The 17,900-nt window shown below is 46.8% G+C and overlaps 1 protein-coding gene across 1 annotated transcript in view; it reads left to right on the top strand.

Moving 5' to 3' along the window:
* SERINC1 (serine incorporator 1) overlaps positions 1-17,900 on the top strand; it is a 43,889-nt gene that overhangs the window by 17,594 nt on the left and 8,395 nt on the right. The window contains exons 5-9 of the mRNA XM_082250097.1: positions 7,925-8,062; positions 8,196-8,365; positions 12,521-12,611; positions 12,714-12,855; positions 16,181-16,408. Coding sequence (XP_082106223.1) covers positions 7,925-8,062; positions 8,196-8,365; positions 12,521-12,611; positions 12,714-12,855; positions 16,181-16,408 — 769 coding nt within the window. The remainder of the gene's footprint in view (positions 1-7,924; positions 8,063-8,195; positions 8,366-12,520; positions 12,612-12,713; positions 12,856-16,180; positions 16,409-17,900) is intronic.

Raw genomic sequence — 17,900 nt, 5'->3', positions numbered from 1 at the left:
AAACAATGCTGACAGCACTTGTACGTCTATTTCCCAAAGACAACCTCTAGATATGACGCTGAGTATCATGGCAAGGCCTGTTTTGAGTGGAACCTGTCCTGTTGAACCACTGTATGGTCTTGGCCACCATGCTGCAGCTCAGTTTTAGGGTCTTGGCAATCTTCTTATAGCCTAGGCCATCTTTTTGTAGAGCAACAATTCTTTTTTCAGATCCTCAGAGAGTTCTTTGTCATGAGGTACCATGTTGAACTTCCAGTGACCAGTATGAGAGAGTGAGAGCGATAAAACCAAATTTCTCTTACGTCCTCCGACAGTCGCCGCCTCTTCATATTCATCACATATGGGGTATTAGACTTTGCTCCGAAGGAGTAGCTAGGCAACAGAATATGTTAACATTAAAGCTTTCAACATATCCCACCCTCAAGGGGTGGTCCCCTCAGTCAATACCCTCCTACTTCCTGCAACCATATCTCAGTTTCAATGTCTAGCTTGTCAGGAGTGGCTGGCTCTCTCTGTGCTGGGGCTTTGTGCTCCAGACTCTTTCTTCTTTTTTGATTTTTTGTTTGAGTTTTCTCTCTACCTTTACTTAGCTGTTCTTTTTGTCAGCGTTAGTTAGTTCTTCGGATGAAGAGGATCATGCGGGCTGGGTCTCGGGCTGATCCCCCTGGTCGCAGGTCGTGGGTCAGTGGCTTCCCAGCCTGCCATCGAGCGTTCAGCCAGGTAACGCTCCTGGAACAGTGAATGACCCATCCCTGTTCGGTGCAGGGATGATTGGTGAGGTGGCTACCTCACTGGACGCTGTGCGGTTTCTTAACCCCCATTCTGTGCGTCTTGTATGCGACTCTCCCTGCCTCATGTGCAGCGGCTTGTTCGCCTGTGCGGGTCCCCCACGCCACTGTGAGGTAAGTGTATCTATGTGGGGACCTGTCTGTCTGGGGTGGTGTCAGTCTGGGACTGTGTAACCTGCCTCTATTCACACTGTTTGTCTCCCTATCTCTCGGCTGCATGCTGTGGGCTGCAAGGGGGGGGGGGGAGCTGTGTGACACTGTGTGTGTCAGCCTTGTCAGTGTGAGAAGCTGTGTGCTGTGGGGCATGTTTGTGGCATGTTTGGGCACTATACAGCGATCGCTGCGGCGATCTCACATGTTTTTTTATGCATGGATGACGTGTGCATTACTGTACTGTGGAGCGGCGGTTTCGGCGCCAAACGGCTCCATTTTGCCTACACTCGCTCCGGCCGCATGTTCTACATGCATGGCGGCCATTTTCTTGTAGCCTCCCATAGGCTTTCATAGAGCGCCCCGGCAGCATCACTTCCTCTTCTCCAGGAACACCGATCGAGGCAGCAGCAGCAGCGGCGAGGGTCTCCTCAGGTTATATCCTTCCTATCCATTGCCTGTGTCAGTTTTATTGTCCCTGTGGGGGTCTCATTGTGCTTGTGTGTGGTGCGGTGGGCTGCGCTCGCCGCGCTTGTTAAAGGGGCAGTTAACCCTTTATTATCCGGCATTTGTTATAGGGGCAATGGATTCTCAGGAGGGCAAATTTCCTACCGCCTTGGTGGAAAGCCAGGGGACCGCTGTTTCCCCCCCAGGGGGGGATTTAGCCACTATTGTGGCTGGCCTTGCTGCTCAGGTGCAGCTGCTGGTGGCTGCTCAATCTACTAAAAGACCCAGAGTTTCTCTTTCCTCTGATTCTGAGGGTGAAGGTGCTGGGGCTGTTATGGCGGGGGCCTCCTTATCGGGGTCCCGCTCCTCCCTGGATCTAGTGGGGTCCGAGGTGGAGGCTGAAGTTGAAGGGGTTAAAAATTCTCCCCCTGGCTCGCCTGAAGAGCTTGCAATCATGGATGAATTGATTGCTTCCATAAAGCAAACGCTGCGTTTGCAGAATGAAGTGTGTCCCCCCGCTGCCTTGGCGGCTTATGGGACGCAGAGAAAACGCAGGACGCCGCAGGTTTTTCCCTGCAATGATGATTTTCAGTGCGCTGTTAAGGAACAATGGCGCAATCTGCGCAAACCTTTTGCTGTACCAAGTAGGTTCAAGCTGCGTTATCCTTTCTCGCCTTCCACTGATGAAAGGTGGTGTGTGCCACCCCCAGTGGATCACGCAATTGCAGTTTTGAATAAATCCACTGCGATTCCTGCAGAGGATTCCCCTGTGTTCCGTGATGCCACGGATAGGAGATTGGAGTCTCTTGCCCGTCATACTTATTCTGTTACGGGTTCTATGCTTAAGGCTCTGTTTGCCTCTCTCATGGTGGCCCAGGCGGTCGCAAGTTGGACGCAGATGCTTAGGCGCGTCCTAGTGGCCGATTCGGCCTCGCCGGCGACTCTGGATATGGTGGATCAAATCCACCAGGGTGTCATGTATCTGTGTGATGCGGACTTGGACCTAGTCCCGTTGGCTGCACGTGTGCACAGCGTGGCGGTGTTGTCTCGCCGCCTGGTTTGGTTGAAATGTTGGTCGGTGGACCAGTCTTCACGTAAGACCTTAGCCAATCTGCCCTATGATGGGTCTCGCCTTTTTGGGGAGTCCTTGGATGTGTTGATTAAGGGGATCACCGGAGGTAAGAGCACTCTCTTGCCCCATTTCCCCAAGGCTAAGGGGGCTTCTGGGAAGAAGCATGCTAATTTTCGGCCCCCTCAGGGGTCCTTTCGTGCCTTTCGGTCGAACTACAAGGGCAAACCGTTCAAAGGTCAAGGCTCTCAGAAGAAGCCCTGGTCTGGAAAACAGAAGTCCGGTCAATCCGGATCCGCAGCCCATAACAGTGCGGCCTGAAGGGGCGCCCTCACCCAGTTTTGGGGTGGGGGGACGCTTGCTCGGTTTTCTTCGGCCCTGGTTGGCCCACGTGCGGGACAGATGGGTTCAGGAGATCGTTCAATCTGGTTACAAGATCGAGTTTCTCTCTCGGCCGGAGAGCAGATTTTTTCCCTCAAATCTTCAACTGTCTCCGGAGCGTTTACGGGACCTGCACCTGGCGGTGCGGGACCTGGGGGCTCAGGGAGTGGTAGTTCCGGTGCCTCATCGGGACAGATTTCGGGGGTTTTATTCCAATCTGTTCACCGTGCCCAGAAAGGAGGGCAAGGTTCGTCCAATTCTGGACTTGAAGGCTCTGAACCGCTCTGTGCGGGTTCGCAAGTTCCGCATGGAATCCCTGCGGTCGGTGGTGGCTGCCCTGGTTCCGGGGGAATTCATGGCCTCCATCGATTTGAAGGATGCGTATCTTCACATCCCCATTTTCGAGGGTCACCAGAGGTACCTTCGATTTGCCATTGCGGAGGATCACTACCAGTTCGTGGCGTTGCCTTTTGGTCTCGCCTCGGCTCCGCGGGTCTTCACCAAGGTGCTTACACCGGTTCTGGCATTATTGAGGGCCCAGGGCATTTCTGTCCTGGGGTATCTGGACGACATTCTGGTTCGGTCTGCGACCAGCCAGGGTCTGGAGAAGGACCTGTCTGTCACAATGCAAACTCTGCAGGAGTTTGGTTGGACGATAAATTTTCCAAAGTCGACACTGAGTCCGTCGGTTCTTCTTCCCTACCTGGGAATGATTCTGGACTCGGTGCAGGCGTAGGTCTTCCTGCCGGAAGACAAACTCAGAACTCTTCAGGAGGAAGTCAGGTCCCTCAGGGACGTTCCGCACTCGTCTCTGCGGACGTGCATGAGATGTCTGGGATTGATGGTCTCGGCCTTCGAGGCTATTTCCCTTCGCCCAGTTTCACACGCGGGGTCTCCAAGCGGAGATCCTGTCCATGTGGGACGGGCGACCTCAATCTCTGGATCTTCAAATCTCGTTGAGTCATCGCACCAGAAGAGACCTTCTGTGGTGGCTCCAGTCCCCGTTGGTGTCCGGGGGCAAGTCGTTTCGTCCTATCTCGTGGACGGTGATCACCACGGATGCCAGCCTGTCGGGCTGGGGTGGTGTTCTGGGCGTTCTGTCCGCCCAGGGGACTTGGTCGGAGGGGGAGTCCTCCCTTCCGATCAACATTCTGGAATTGCGTGCGATAAATCTCTGTCTTCATCGCTGGACGGACCGGCTGCAGGGCTGCCCGGTTCGGGTGCAGACGGACAATGCCACGGCGGTGGCCTACATCAACCACCAAGGGGGCACAAGGAGTGCCCGAGCGGCTCGAGAAGTGGCCGACATTCTGTCTTCGGCCGAGACTCATGTCCCGGCGATAACGGCGGTTCACATTCCGGGGGTGGAGAACTGGCAGGCGGACTATCTGAGTCGCCAGACCCTGGATCAGGGGGAATGGTCTCTCCACCCGGCTGTCTTCCAGACGTTGTGCGCGAAGTGGGGTCTTCCAGATGTGGACCTGTTCGCGTCTTGTCTCAACAACAAGGTGAGAAGGTTCGTGGCAAGGGCGCGCGACCCTCGGGCAGACGCGTCGGACGCGTTAGTGGCCCCGTGGCATCAGTACAGGCTGATGTACGCGTTTCCACCGATTCAGTTGCTGTCCAGGTTCCTTCGCAGGTTACACTCGGAACGCAGCACGGTGATTCTTGTGGCACCGGACTGGCCTCGCCGGTCCTGGTACGCAGACCTCGTGAATCTGGCGGTCGACGCCCCGTGGCGTCTGCCTCTTCGAGACGACCTCCTGTCTCAAGGACCGATTTTTTTTCCATCCTGCTTTACAGTCGCTGGCTTTAACGGCCTGGCTGTTGAGACCGAGGTCCTGAAGGAGAAGGGTCTCTCACCAGAGGTCGTTCATACCTTGATCAACACGAGGAAGTCTTCCTCGGGGAAGGTTTATTACCGTACTTGGAAGGCCTATTTTGCCTGGTGTGAGTCCAGGGGGTTTTCACCCCGCACGTACTCGGGTGCTGTCCTTCCTTCAAACGGGTGTCGATCAGCGTTTGGCGCTGGCTACGATAAAGGGTCAGGTGTCTGCGCTGGCCGTTCTGTTTCAACGTCCCGTGGCTTCCAACTCCTTGGTTGGCACTTTTGTTCAGGGAGTGCGGCATCTGGTTCCTCCTAGGAGGGATCCTCTGCCCCCTTGGGACTTGAATCTCGTTCTATCTGTGTTGCAACGTGCTCCTTTTGAACAGATCAGGGAGATCTCGTTGTCTATGTTGTCCAAAAAGGTCGCCTTTTTGGTTGCGATCACTTCGGCTCGCAGAGTGTCGGAGCTGGCGGCTTTGTCCTGCAAGTCTCCGTATCTGGTTGTTCATTTGGATAAGGTGGTCTTGCGACCTAATCCTTTTCTTCCGAAGCGAGTTTCGGAATTCCATCTTAATGAGGATATTGTCTTGCCTTCGCTGTGCGCGAAGCCTAAACATCCAAAGGAGGTGCGATTACATTCTTTGGCTGTTGTTCGGGCGATAAGGGTTTACCTTAAATCGACTGAGTCTTTTCGAAAGACGGACTCCTTGTTTGTTCTTCCAGAGGGTCCTCGGAAGGGCATGGTGGCGTCGGCCTCTACCATCGCCAAATGGATCAGGCAGACCATTGAACAGGCCTATGCTTTGCAGGGGAAGGTTCCCCCTGTGCCTGTGAAGGCGCACTCTACTAGATCTCTGAGTACGTCTTGGGCCTGTCGTCATGGGGCTTCTGTAGCCCAGGTGTGTAAGGCGGCGACTTGGTCGACCGTGCACACTTTCACAAAATTCTACAAAGTAGATGTTCAGGCATCGGCGGATGCTTCCTTTGGCCGCAAGGTTCTTAGTGCGGCAATTCCCTAGGGTCCCTTGTTGGGGACCTCTGGCTGTTGGGATAAGTTTTTTTTATCCCCTGGTTATTTGTCTTTTTCCTGGGTTGTTGCTCCTGTTGAGCACTTGTTTTTCCTGTAGCCCAGCTGGTTTCCTTCCTTTGGTAAGGTTCCTTTCTTTGATGCGGAGACTGCGTTGCCTTTCGGCGCGGATGCGTTTCCCACCCCTCATGTTTGCACTGCTTTGGGACGTCCCCATATGTGACGAATATGAAGAGGCGGCGACTGTCGGAGGACGTAAGAGAAAACGGAATTTTTGTAAAATCTTACCTGTAAAATTCCTTTCTCTGAGTCCTCCGACAGTCGCCGCCCCCGCCCCTCTTTTGGGGTTTGGTTGTATACTCTACTGCTATTCCACTGAAACTGAGATATGGTTGCAGGAAGTAGGAGGGTATTGACTGAGGGGACCACCCCTTGAGGGTGGGATATGTTGAAAGCTTTAATGTTAACATATTCTGTTGCCTAGCTACTCCTTCGGAGCAAAGTCTAATACCCCATATGTGACGAATATGAAGAGGCGGCGACTGTCAGAGGACTCAGAGAAAGGAATTTTACAGGTAAGATTTTACAAAAATTCAGTTTTTAACACACCTGCTCCCCATTCACACCTGAGACCTTGCAACATTGAGTCACTTGACACCGGGGAGGGAAATTGGCTAATTGGGCCCAATTTAGACATTTTCACTTAGGGGTGTACTCACTTTTGTTGCCAGCGATTTAGACATTAATTGCTGTGTGCTGAGTTATTTTGAGGGGACAGCAAATTTACACTGTTATACAAGCTGTACACTCACTACTTTACATTGTAGCAAAGTGTCATTTCTTCAGTGTTGTCACATGAAAAGATATAATAAAATATTTACAAAAATGTGAGGAGTGTACTTGCTTTTGTGAGATACTGTATATACATCAATAGTTCTCCATGTTATGTCAATCAAATTTTTTTTGAAGTAGTATAGACTATTTTTATGATAAGGACCTTTGAATTTGAAATCGCAGGTGTTTCAACTATAGTGTTGAAAAGTATGCCAATATTTGAACAGTGAGTTGCGTTTAAAATAATTTGAGAATATGAATTTTTAAAATTTATGTTTGTATAAAAATGTCATGTACAGTCTGTCCTTTTTTTGGGAAACTGAAATGTAGATTTTTCATGTGGAGTGTGGTTAAAGGATTTGTATAGGCATGACCCAAATGCACCCCCAACACCTTCTTCCCCCCAATATCCCAGCATATTTTTTTTTTTTTAATTTACTTTATTGCACTAGGGACAGACCGCTTTTATTACACCCTTTTTTACACAGGCTTGTAAAATATTTTCAAGGGCAGCTTTTCAGAGTTAGTTCCTAATGATGTAAGCATGCCTCTAGAAATAAATCAAAAGCCATGTCCTTAAAGTGATTTGTAAAGGCAGAAGGTTTTTTTTTGTCTTAATGCATTCTATGCATTAGGATAAAAAACCTGTGTGTAGCTGTCCCCCTAATACTTATCTGAGCCCTTCTCTATCCGGAGATGTTGCAGGAGAGACTCAGCTGCCTGGGACTCTCCTCTTCATTGGCTGAGACAGCAGCGGAGAACTAGTGGTTCCCACTGATGTCAATCAAAGTCAGTGAGCCAATAAGGAGAGAGGAGGTGGAGCCTAGCCAGAACTCTGTGTCTAAATGGACACACAGAGCTGCAACTCGGCTCGGTTGCCCCCATAGCAAGGGACATGAGCGCTGAAGAGGGACCCGAGAAGAGGAGGATTGAAGCTGCTCTGCAAAACCACTGCACAGAGGAGGGAAGTATGACATGTTTGTTATATTTAGGCAAAAAATAAATAAAAAATGAGACTTTAGTATGACTTTTAAAACATGGCGTGTGGGCAGGCTGTATGGTGTCGAGACAGCAGCATTTTTTTGCTGGGAAAACCATCAAATCTATGCTTGTGCAGAGAGACAGAATGCATTGGTGGATAGGCATATTTCTGAAGTCCAGCAGGCTGGGCTGATAATGCTGACTGGGATTTCAGAGCAGCTAAGGAACTGTCCTGTCCACACAAATTGGAAGTTAGGAACACGTGGAATTTCTGGCAGAGGAACAGGTATATTTCTGTAGTTGTAGCATTTTAAAGGGATAAATATGAAGAAATGTGCATGTAGTGAGATGTACTGATTTAATTATTTTCCCTGCCCTGACGTACCCTTTTTTTTATTGTTGCTTCTTTCTGAATACAGTCTGGTTCTATGTTGGTATGGGTGGTGCATTTTGCTTCATTCTTATCCAACTTGTGCTGCTGATTGACTTTGCTCACTCATGGAATGAATCCTGGGTTGAAAAGATGGAAGAGGGGAATTCTCGATGCTGGTACGCAGGTGAGCAACAACCAAATATGGGTCTCAAACTTCACATATAACACAGATATAATTGCGTGTTGGGTGACAAATGACAAAAAACACATGGTTTAAACAATGGAATACTGATTTGTCTGTACTCTTCTTTCCATAGCTCTGCTCTCAGCTACTGCCATTAACTATGCCTTATCACTGGTTGCAATAGTGCTTTTCTATGTCTACTACACTCACCCTGAAGGCTGTGCTGAAAACAAAGCTTTTATAAGCGTGAATATGCTATTGTGTATCGGAGCCTCTGTAATGTCTGTTCTACCTAAAATCCAGGTAGGTTAACTTTTTGTGAACATAGCATGTGTGGTATTGTAACATATATAACCTTATTACCAAATGTCATCTATCTCAGACATTTTGATAGGTATAGGCAAAAAATTTGGGGGAGCATACCCATGTATTTCTAAAGCTGCTGCAGCTATGAACCAAAAGACATGTATATTAAAAAAGAATAGCGCGCAAATGCAAAAGAAATAACTACCAAATCTGAAGACAATCCATAAATAAAAATGGGGGTTTGGTCCCACCATATGGCCATATCGTGCTCAAGCCCACTACTGCGTCAAAGTACCCCATTATTTTGATAGGTATAGGCTGCACTTTAGTTAAAGCAGAACACCAGTCAAGAAAAAAACCTGGCAAAAGATAAAATAAAAGAATAATCTTTTGCTGCAATATTTGCATTTTTTAACTTGTTGCTGGCCACTTAACACGTATCACACTGCACATATGCATAACTAGATGGCCCAGGCTTCTGTGCTCTTATTGCACCCTCCTAGCACAGGGACCGAGTTGTCAAAGACAGTTCTTCGTCCCCACTAACGACTAGTAGCCTGCATGACTAGCTTCTGATCTTGTGACCACCAATCATAGTGCTCACATGATTGGTAATTCTTCGAGCCTCCTCTCTTTAAAGAGATGTCGGTTGAATGGGAAGGTGTTATTGGGGAGATGTCCCCATCTCCTAAAATCTTAATGATGATCAGCATCATTCAACTTACTTCCTCTGAGCCCAGGCTGTTATTTAGCTGCCACAGTCTGTGAGTGGACAGTGAAAGAGAAGCAGCTCAATGAAGGGTTCATCTGTTACTCTGCCTTCTCCTACCACTTTTCAGCACATTAACTGATTGCCACCTTGTGCTGCTCCTTCGTTTACAGTCTGAACTTTGATGTACAGGGACTTTACCTGCTTCCAGTCCGGGCAAATTCTGACATTCCTCTCCTACATGTAAAAACATCTTTTTTTTTTTGCAAGAAAACCTATTTAGAACCCACAAACATTGTATATATATTTTTAAGCAGAGGCCCTATAGAATAAAATGGTAGGCATTGCAAATTTATATGTCACACGATATTTGCGCAGCAGTTTTTAAAACGCCAATTTTTTCTGGAAACCATACACTATAATTAATTTTAATGCAAGAAAAAACACAATATAATACCCAATTGTTTCATTAAATTGTAAAAGATGTTACGCCAAGTAAATGGATACCAATCATGCCATGCTTTAAAACTGCATCCACCCTTGAAACGGCAGCAAATCACGGTACCTAAAAATCCATAGGCAAAGGAAAAAAGCCTTTACTGATTACCAATTTAGAGTTATAATTTGTAGGCAATCGCTGGCCCAACAAAATTATATCTCAATCATTGCTGCAGCAATGACCGAGATATCACCCTTCCTTAAATACAAATAAGGATATCGGTTCTAAGGACAAACATCCACAGCCACATCCCTAATTGTGAACATATAAAAAAAATAGAGAAAGAGAAGGGCCCACATGGGCCTATAATGTTGGGAAACCATCTTTGGGTGAGATTGGGGTATTCTCCTTAACATTAATCTTCTCATATTGGGACTTTACTGGCTAGTGGGTTTGTCGTGCATTAAAATTTCACACAAAATTGTTAAAACAATGTCTTTATTATATACCATCAACTCAAAGATAAAACTATAAAAGGTATAAAAAAGCAGTTACAGCCATAGTGTTGGCATCACTGCCTAGATATATTCCATGTGGATATAGTACTATGAAGTCCTATGTGTTTCGCTGAGCATTGTGCTCTTAGAGTAGCTTCTTCAGGTACCATGTGTAGCGCTTTATCACATCACTCGAGAGAAAAGAAAACAATAAAGTATAATATAGTCACAATTGCAAAGATCAAATTCACATATATGCAAATAGCATCTCTACACTGTCCTAATCATTACATATAGAATAGTTATCCATTATGCTTACCAATAGTTGAAACAAACACTTGTCATGCTTGCTAGACACTTCCCAGGTGGTCCATATCCAATGGTTTCATATCCCACACACACACACACACACACACACACACACACACACACGTAGAAACCCTCAAAAGGAAGGTTCCACCCAGGTGGGGTAAGGCCAATGATGAGCACTGGGCTGCGCCAAAGTTCTCTGTGGCCAACTAGGACAGTGATAGGATAACAGGGAAAAAGGAGAAGAGCGTCCACTCTGCAAAAATGAAATAAAGAGCCATAATAGTTATCATATATTACCAGGTAGACCACCCTCATCCTCCTAGCTCACGTCCCTGCCTGACGTGAATAGTACGTCCATGGAAAAACATCATTTGAGGCATGCAGTCACCACCAATCCTGACCATGAACCCTGTATTCAGTCCATCCAAAAACGTGTGGTTCCGTCCATACAGAACCAAACAATTCCCATGCGGCAATGACAGGAAAGGGGAGGGTATCCATTAACCTAAAAACAATGCCGTCCTTGATTAGGGTTAGCTGTTTACCTTTCTATCACCCTTCCTGTCCAAGATCGTTTAATATATATGTGTGGTGGACGGGAAGTGGTTAGGAGACTGATACCAGGTCATATTTTGGTACTTACACTGGTTGCATTTAAGGATGCATTCCTGAGTACAGAGCTGCATTTTTTTATGTTTTTCAATACAGTATATCTGGAGTTCAGCTTCAATTGATCTTTGTTTTGCATTCCCTTCTAAAGGAATAAATAGTGAGTTTGTACACATTTTGTTCCAGTTTACGTATTTATTTATGGTTAGGAATTCAAAAAAGTTTGATACTTTTGTTTATGTTCGATAAATATTTGTATTTTTTTTTTTTTTTCTCACATCAGAGCAATGACCAAAACTGGTCATAAACTATCAAATTTTTTTGTTCAACCTTCAGGACAACAGATTCCTCTATCCTAGCTTATACAGTGAAGATGGACAAATCCGCCTGCTGGGCTGTCGGAATATCTGAGCAATGGCTGCATCTGATTGGTTGCAGGTGCTGTTGGCCAGAAAATTTTCCACCTGACTTCTTTTGATTTTTAAAATGAAGGATGTCGGGAAGCGAGAGCTGGCTGACAGGACCAGCCACAAAGGGAATTTTTTGCCGTGTCATCAGCCAGCCTGAAATTGACACAGTGTATGACCAGCCTAATAAATCTGTTCAAGATTTGTATCAAACAGAGCCGCAGAGAATGTTGCTCTACAGTGCTATTTCTTTAGATATCCCATAGTGTTGTTTAAATTCTTAGTAGAATTAGAAGATCTGCCTTTTAGACCACCATGACGATGGGTATGGTAAAGATTTTAGTTGCACTAAGCGATAGCCTTATTCTCCCAAAAATAATACACATCCAGTACTTACTTGGCTGTTACAACACACTCCTATTTATTACTGTAATCTATTTTTCATGAGAATTTTTTTCTGCTTCCATTGTAACAACCTCCATAAGCTCCCAATCTCTCCTTTTCCTCTCACTTCTGCTTTAGTCTCAAAGTTCATTGCTCATAGTCCCTAGTCCAACCGAGGAGTTACTCTTACATGTAGTGGGACTATGGAGAAATAATTTAGCTATCCTCTAACATGAAGTTGGATCACAGCAAAAAAAAAAAAAATTTGGAGGAGGCTGAGATGCATTAAGGTAAAAAAAAATGTTCCAGTACCTGTATTACTCCCACCTTATACTTAAGCCTCACTCTTTTCAGCGCTGTGCCCATCTTTGGTGGCTCCCCACTCACGGGCTTTGCTCAAAACAGCGGGAGCCATTCACTCCCACTGCTGTCAGTTAAATCTTTTAACAAGGGAGTGGGGTGGGGGGCGGGGCCGAGCCACGCTGTCTGTGTCTATGGACGCAGGCAGTACAGCTTGTGATCGAGCCCAGTGGTGTGCCACCATAGGAAGTGGCTGCCTGTGGTGGCACACCTAGAAGAGGAGGAACCAGGAGTGACGGTGGGGGACCCCTGAAGAGGAGGATTAGGGCCGCTCTGTTAGAATTAATTCTATCAGGTAAGTATAACGTTAAATAATCTTTACAATCCTTTTAAGAATACATATCTGGAAAGATATTTTTTTTAATGAGTTTAGTGTCGCTTACTTGGCTGTTACAACACACTCCTATTTAATTTTGCATTCTTTTCACCCTATAGGAATCTCAGCCTAGATCCGGTCTTTTACAGTCGTCTGTGATAACCATTTACACAATGTATCTGACCTGGTCAGCCATGACTAATGAACCAGGTATTCATATAAGATCATGTCATTCTGACGTAATAGGTTCACATGCTTTATGTCTAAACATAGTAGTAATTTTTTTTTTTTTCCTTTATTTCCCACTCTAAGATCGCAAATGCAATCCAAGCCTGCTTGGCATAATCGGATACAATACCACAACCACTCCAGGCCAGGTTCAGGTTGTGCAATGGTGGGATGCTCAAGGAATTGTGGGACTTGTCCTCTTTCTGCTCTGTGTCCTATACTCCAGGTAAAGAAAAATATCATTATATCCATGTGGCATTTCAGGAACCAAATGTTCGTTTCAGATATTAGGCATATTTTCCATACTGATAACCAAGGTCCTTCTATTTGGCACTGATGTAATTGTTCTGTATGTCATACATAATCTAATTCTTGTTCATTTGTGTCAGAATTTAGATATTTTATTCGTACAGCACAAGACACAGGCACAATATCTTATAGGCATGTACTTTAAGGTGATTTGACACTGGCAAAGCGTTGGAGGACACCTACCTTCCATATAACCCTACCCCACTCTGCGAATCCTCAGTTTTGTGCTGGTGTCGGAACGATGATGGGTTTTTTTTCTCCTTTACAGAGAAAATTGTACTCCCCTAGGTGGATGCAGCATTGGTATGTTGCTGCATCTGTCCCATTGGCTCAAAGACCAAGAACTGAGCAATCAAAGACCGAAGTCTTCATAGAGAAGAGAGCCAGCTTTGCTGTGCCTCTCCAACACTCACTGGAGCACTGGGCTGTGGTGGGAGTGGCTGACCCAGGTTCTTGGTGGCGCATGGAGAGGCTGAGCCAGCTGTCGGTTAGGCCATCTGGGTGGATCTCGACATTAAAGTCAGGATTTCCTCCAGAGTCTGGACCGACTGAGTGATGTCAGCAGACTTTAGCCCGCTTTCGGCTGAATCCAAGTCTCAAGAGTGCAGAAAGAAGTGCACTCCTGTGACCCACAGGAGAAGTAGGGCCAAAAGAGCTTTGACACTACTTCTGCTTTTAAAGCGGTAGTATCCCGCTTTTTGACACTTTTACCTACAGGTAAGCCTATAATAAGGCTTACCTGTAGGTACAAATAATATCTCCTAAACCGGCACGGTTTAGGAGATATTTACAGTGCATGCAGCCGCTCTCGCGAGCGGCGCATGCGCTCTGAAGGTCCGGTGGGACCTTCAATTAATTAGCCGGAAAATCACTCCCGCACGCATGCGCGGGAGTGACGTCATCGCGGCTCCAGCCAATCATCGCGCCGGAGCCGTCTCTTCCGGGCAATCACCGTGCCGGAGCCGCCGAACCCGGAAGAGGCAGCGAGGGATCATGGCAGCGCCCGCAGCGATGTCCGGGGGTCCGTGTCGGGGCTTCGTTCTAAGGTAAGTTACACATAATGGGCTAGTATGCTAGTAGCCCATTATGCCTTTGTCTTGCATGTTTTTTTTTTTTTTTTTTTCCAAGGGTTTACAACCGCTTTAACTAGTTTACTTTCTATTCTGATTCTTCAATCAAACCCTGTCTTCTGATGCCAACATAAAAGCCACAATCTGGATTGGCACAAACCTTAGTAAAACCTTGGACTCCATATCCAAACCCCATACTGTAGGAAATGGCCTGTTGCTTCGGGCACTGTGTGTGCGCTCACCTTGGCACTTGTGTGAGTTAGGCACAGGGTGTTGTACAGATCCAGGGCCATGGTCCATTGCTATGGAACCCAGTCCCTAAAGATTCCTTTAGGGGTATACCCACCGTGACGGGCAAAGCTTGGGCTTTATATACAGTCAGTGTTGATGAGGAAAGCCCTCCCTCAAAGCCATTGTGTTCTTCTGACTGCGGAAGCCCTCCCCGCCGAAAGAACACAGTGATTATTGCTAGCGACTAAAACAGTGATTATTGCTAGCAATAATCGCATATAAAATCCGACAGGCTGATTGTAACCAAGTTGATCGATCAATTTTGGTACATTCAGCCTGCCCATACATGATTCAGATCTTGGCCGGTTCCTTGTGAACTGGCCGAGATTCGAACAGTCTATGGCTGGTTCTGCAGCACTGGGCCTGTCTTCTGAAAGGGCACCTAATCAGTGTGCAGTCAGACACAAGGTGGTGGCCTGCATCAAGGGGGCACCAGGAGCTCGTCTGCCTTGAAGGACACTAACCAGATCATCTCTTGGACAGTGCTCTCGGTGGTCCACATCAGAACTGAACAACTGGAAAGCAGATTATCTCTGCTGCCATCACCTAGGTCCTAGATCAAGGGAAATGGGCCCTTCATCCAGATATCTTCAATCTGATATGCCAAAATGGGTGGGGGATTCCGGATGTGGACATCCTAGGCTCCAGATTCAACAACAAACTACCTCTGCTTGTTGCCAGAAGCAGTAATGCTCTAGCCCTTCCCTGTGCTTCCTTGGGATCCCAACTTGGTTTTCTCTGCTCTGCAGGAACCACTGTTTGAACCTATTAGGCATATTCCTAGAGGGTTTCTTATCCAAAGTAGCCTTTTTGGTTGCTGTCACATCTGCCAGACATGTTTCTGAAATGGCAGCCCTTTCCTGTAAAGAGCCTTTTCTTCACAATGACAAAGCTGTCTTTTGTCCAAGGCCATCCTTTCTTTTGAAAGTGGTCTCGAAATTCCACCTCGATGAGGAAATGTCCTCCCATCCGTATGCCCTGCTGCTAAGAATCTAAAGGAAATCTCTCTACATTGCTTGGACATTATCGTGTATACTCCTGATTACTGCTTCAGTCAGACAGATGGATTCTTTGTTCTGTTCTCTCGACCTCGCAAAGGACGCCCTGTTTCAAAGTCCACCATTGCATGATGAATACGAAATCTAATTGCAAGAGCTTACATTCTCATTGCCTCCTGCACTTTTTCTCGTCCGTTCTACCAGATCAGTGGGAATTTCATGGGCTTTTCAGCACCAAGCCTCTGTAGCCCAGTTGGGTACAGCCACCACCTGGCTTTCTGTTCATACCCTTTCAAAGTTTTATCGTGCTTACTTCCAATCTTCTGCTTATGCAAAATTTGGATGCAAGGTTCTCGCAGCAGCTCTCTGATGTCGGGTCTAATGAACCTTGTGAAGCCTGTTGACACAATTCTGTTTGTCTCATTATTGTTTACCCTTTCCTTTTTATTGCTTGGGGATGTCCTATGATGTGTGAATGTTCTGCCTCTGAGCTGTACTGTACGATTTGAGATAAGAAAAATTTTGACGTGCCTGTAAATTCCAGTACAGGACATAGGCCACCCTTCCTTCAATTTTTTGGTTTACTCTTCATTGTTTGCTAACAAACTAAGGACTCACAAAGGGGAATGGGGTTAGAGGGGAGCTGCCCAGAGGGAGTGTCCTCCAAAGCTTTGCCAGTGTCCAGTTTCCTGAAGGTACATGCCTACAACCCATGGTGTATTCAGCCTCTGTCCTGTACTGTACTTCAAGATCAATTTTACAGATAAGTCAACATTCCTCTTTTCTAACAATTTAGTTTGATCTAAGCATACATCAGTAATTTAAGTACTGGGGAAGAAGTCCTTTATTCTAATATTTTTTTCTTCTGTTTGTACGTTTTTAGTATTCGGACCTCAAATAACAGCCAAGTTAACAAGCTGACTTTGACCAGTGATGAATCCACACTTATAGAGGATGGAGCCAGGAGTGATGGTTCTCTAAGCGACTCTGATGATGTTCACCGTGTTGTTGACAATGAACGAGATGGGGTTACTTACAGCTATTCCTTCTTTCACTTCATGCTTTTCCTGGCTTCACTCTATATTATGATGACTCTTACCAACTGGTACAGGTGAGTTAGATGTACTGCTATCATGCTAGTGACAAGTTACTAGGCAGGGACCCAGAGATGTCATTCCGTGCAAGGGAAGCAATTGGACAGACTTATTTCAACGGGCATTGTTCATCATGCCTGACTTGCATCGCTGGACAACTTGATTAAAAGTGAATGTGCATCGTGGGACTTTTTTTTTTTTTTTTTCATTCGCATGAAACATCAGCAATTTTTTTTTTTCTTGTGTGTGTGAATGAGTACTTGCACTGTGTACCCTTTACTCATTCACATAGGGGGAAGGGTGGTATCTGGGGGCCCCCTTATGGTTAAAGGAGACTTCCAAATTTTGATACCCCACCCCACAACCACTGGGTCTGGGTTGTGGGGAAAAGGCCCTTATCCTAATCTACCTGGGAATAAAGTATTTTGTAAGGCCCATGTTGAGAGTATGTGGCCTGGTATAGTTCAGAAAGGGAGAGGAGCGCACCCTCATCTCCTCCCTGGCTGACAGCTGAATGAGCTGGGCACAGATGACCCACTGGTGGTTAGGTTGCTGGTAAGTGTTGGCTCCCTGACAATCAGTGTTAGTACTGCTTATAAATGATAACTCCTGCTCAGGGATACTATTTCTCTTACGTCCTCCGACAGTCGCCGCCTCTTCATATTCGTCACATATGGGGTATTAGACTTTGCTCCGAAGGAGTAGCTAGGCAACAGAATATGTTAACAATAAAGCTTTAACATATCCCACCCTCAAGGGGTGGTCCCCTCAGTCAATACCCTCCTACTTCCTGCAACCATATCTCAGTTTTAATGTCTAGCTTGTCAGGAGTGGCTGGCTCTCTCTGTGCTGGGACTTTCTGTCCCAGACTCTTTCTTCTTTTTAATATTTTGTTTGAGTTTTCTCTCTACCTTTACTTAGCTGTTATTTTTGTCAGCATTAGTTAGTTCTTCGGACGAAGAGGATCATGCGGACTGGGTCTCGGGCTGATCCCCCTGGTCGCAGGTCGTGGGTCAGTGGCTTCCCAGTCTGCCATCGAGCGTTCAGCCAGGTAACGCTCCTGGCACAGTGAACGACCCATCCCTGTTCGGTGCAGGGATGATTGGTGAGGTGGCTACCTCACCGGACGCTGTGCGGTTTCTTAACCTCCATTGTGTGCGTCTTGAATTGCGACTCTCCCTGCCTCATGTGCAGCGGCTTGTTCGCCTGTGCGGGTTCCCCACGCCATGTGAGGTAAGTGTATTTATGTGGGGACCTGTCTGTCTGGGGGGGTCTCAGTCTGGGACTGTGTAACCTGCCTTTAATCACACTGCTTGTCTCCCTATCTCTCGGCTGCATGCTGTGGGCTGCAAGGGGGGGGGGGAGCTGTATGACACTGTGTGTGTCAGGCTGGGCAGTGTGAGAAGCTGTGTGCTGTGGGGCATGTTTTTTATTGGCATGTTTGGGCATATACAGCGATCGCTGCGGCGATCTAACATGTATCCTTATATTGGGATGTAATGTGTGTGT

The sequence above is a fragment of the Pelophylax lessonae genome (genome assembly GCF_965119305.1).
Source record: "Pelophylax lessonae genome assembly, chromosome: 3".
NCBI classification, from domain to species: Eukaryota; Metazoa; Chordata; class Amphibia; order Anura; family Ranidae; genus Pelophylax; species Pelophylax lessonae.
This window is presented reverse-complemented; position numbering and strand designations above follow the sequence as displayed.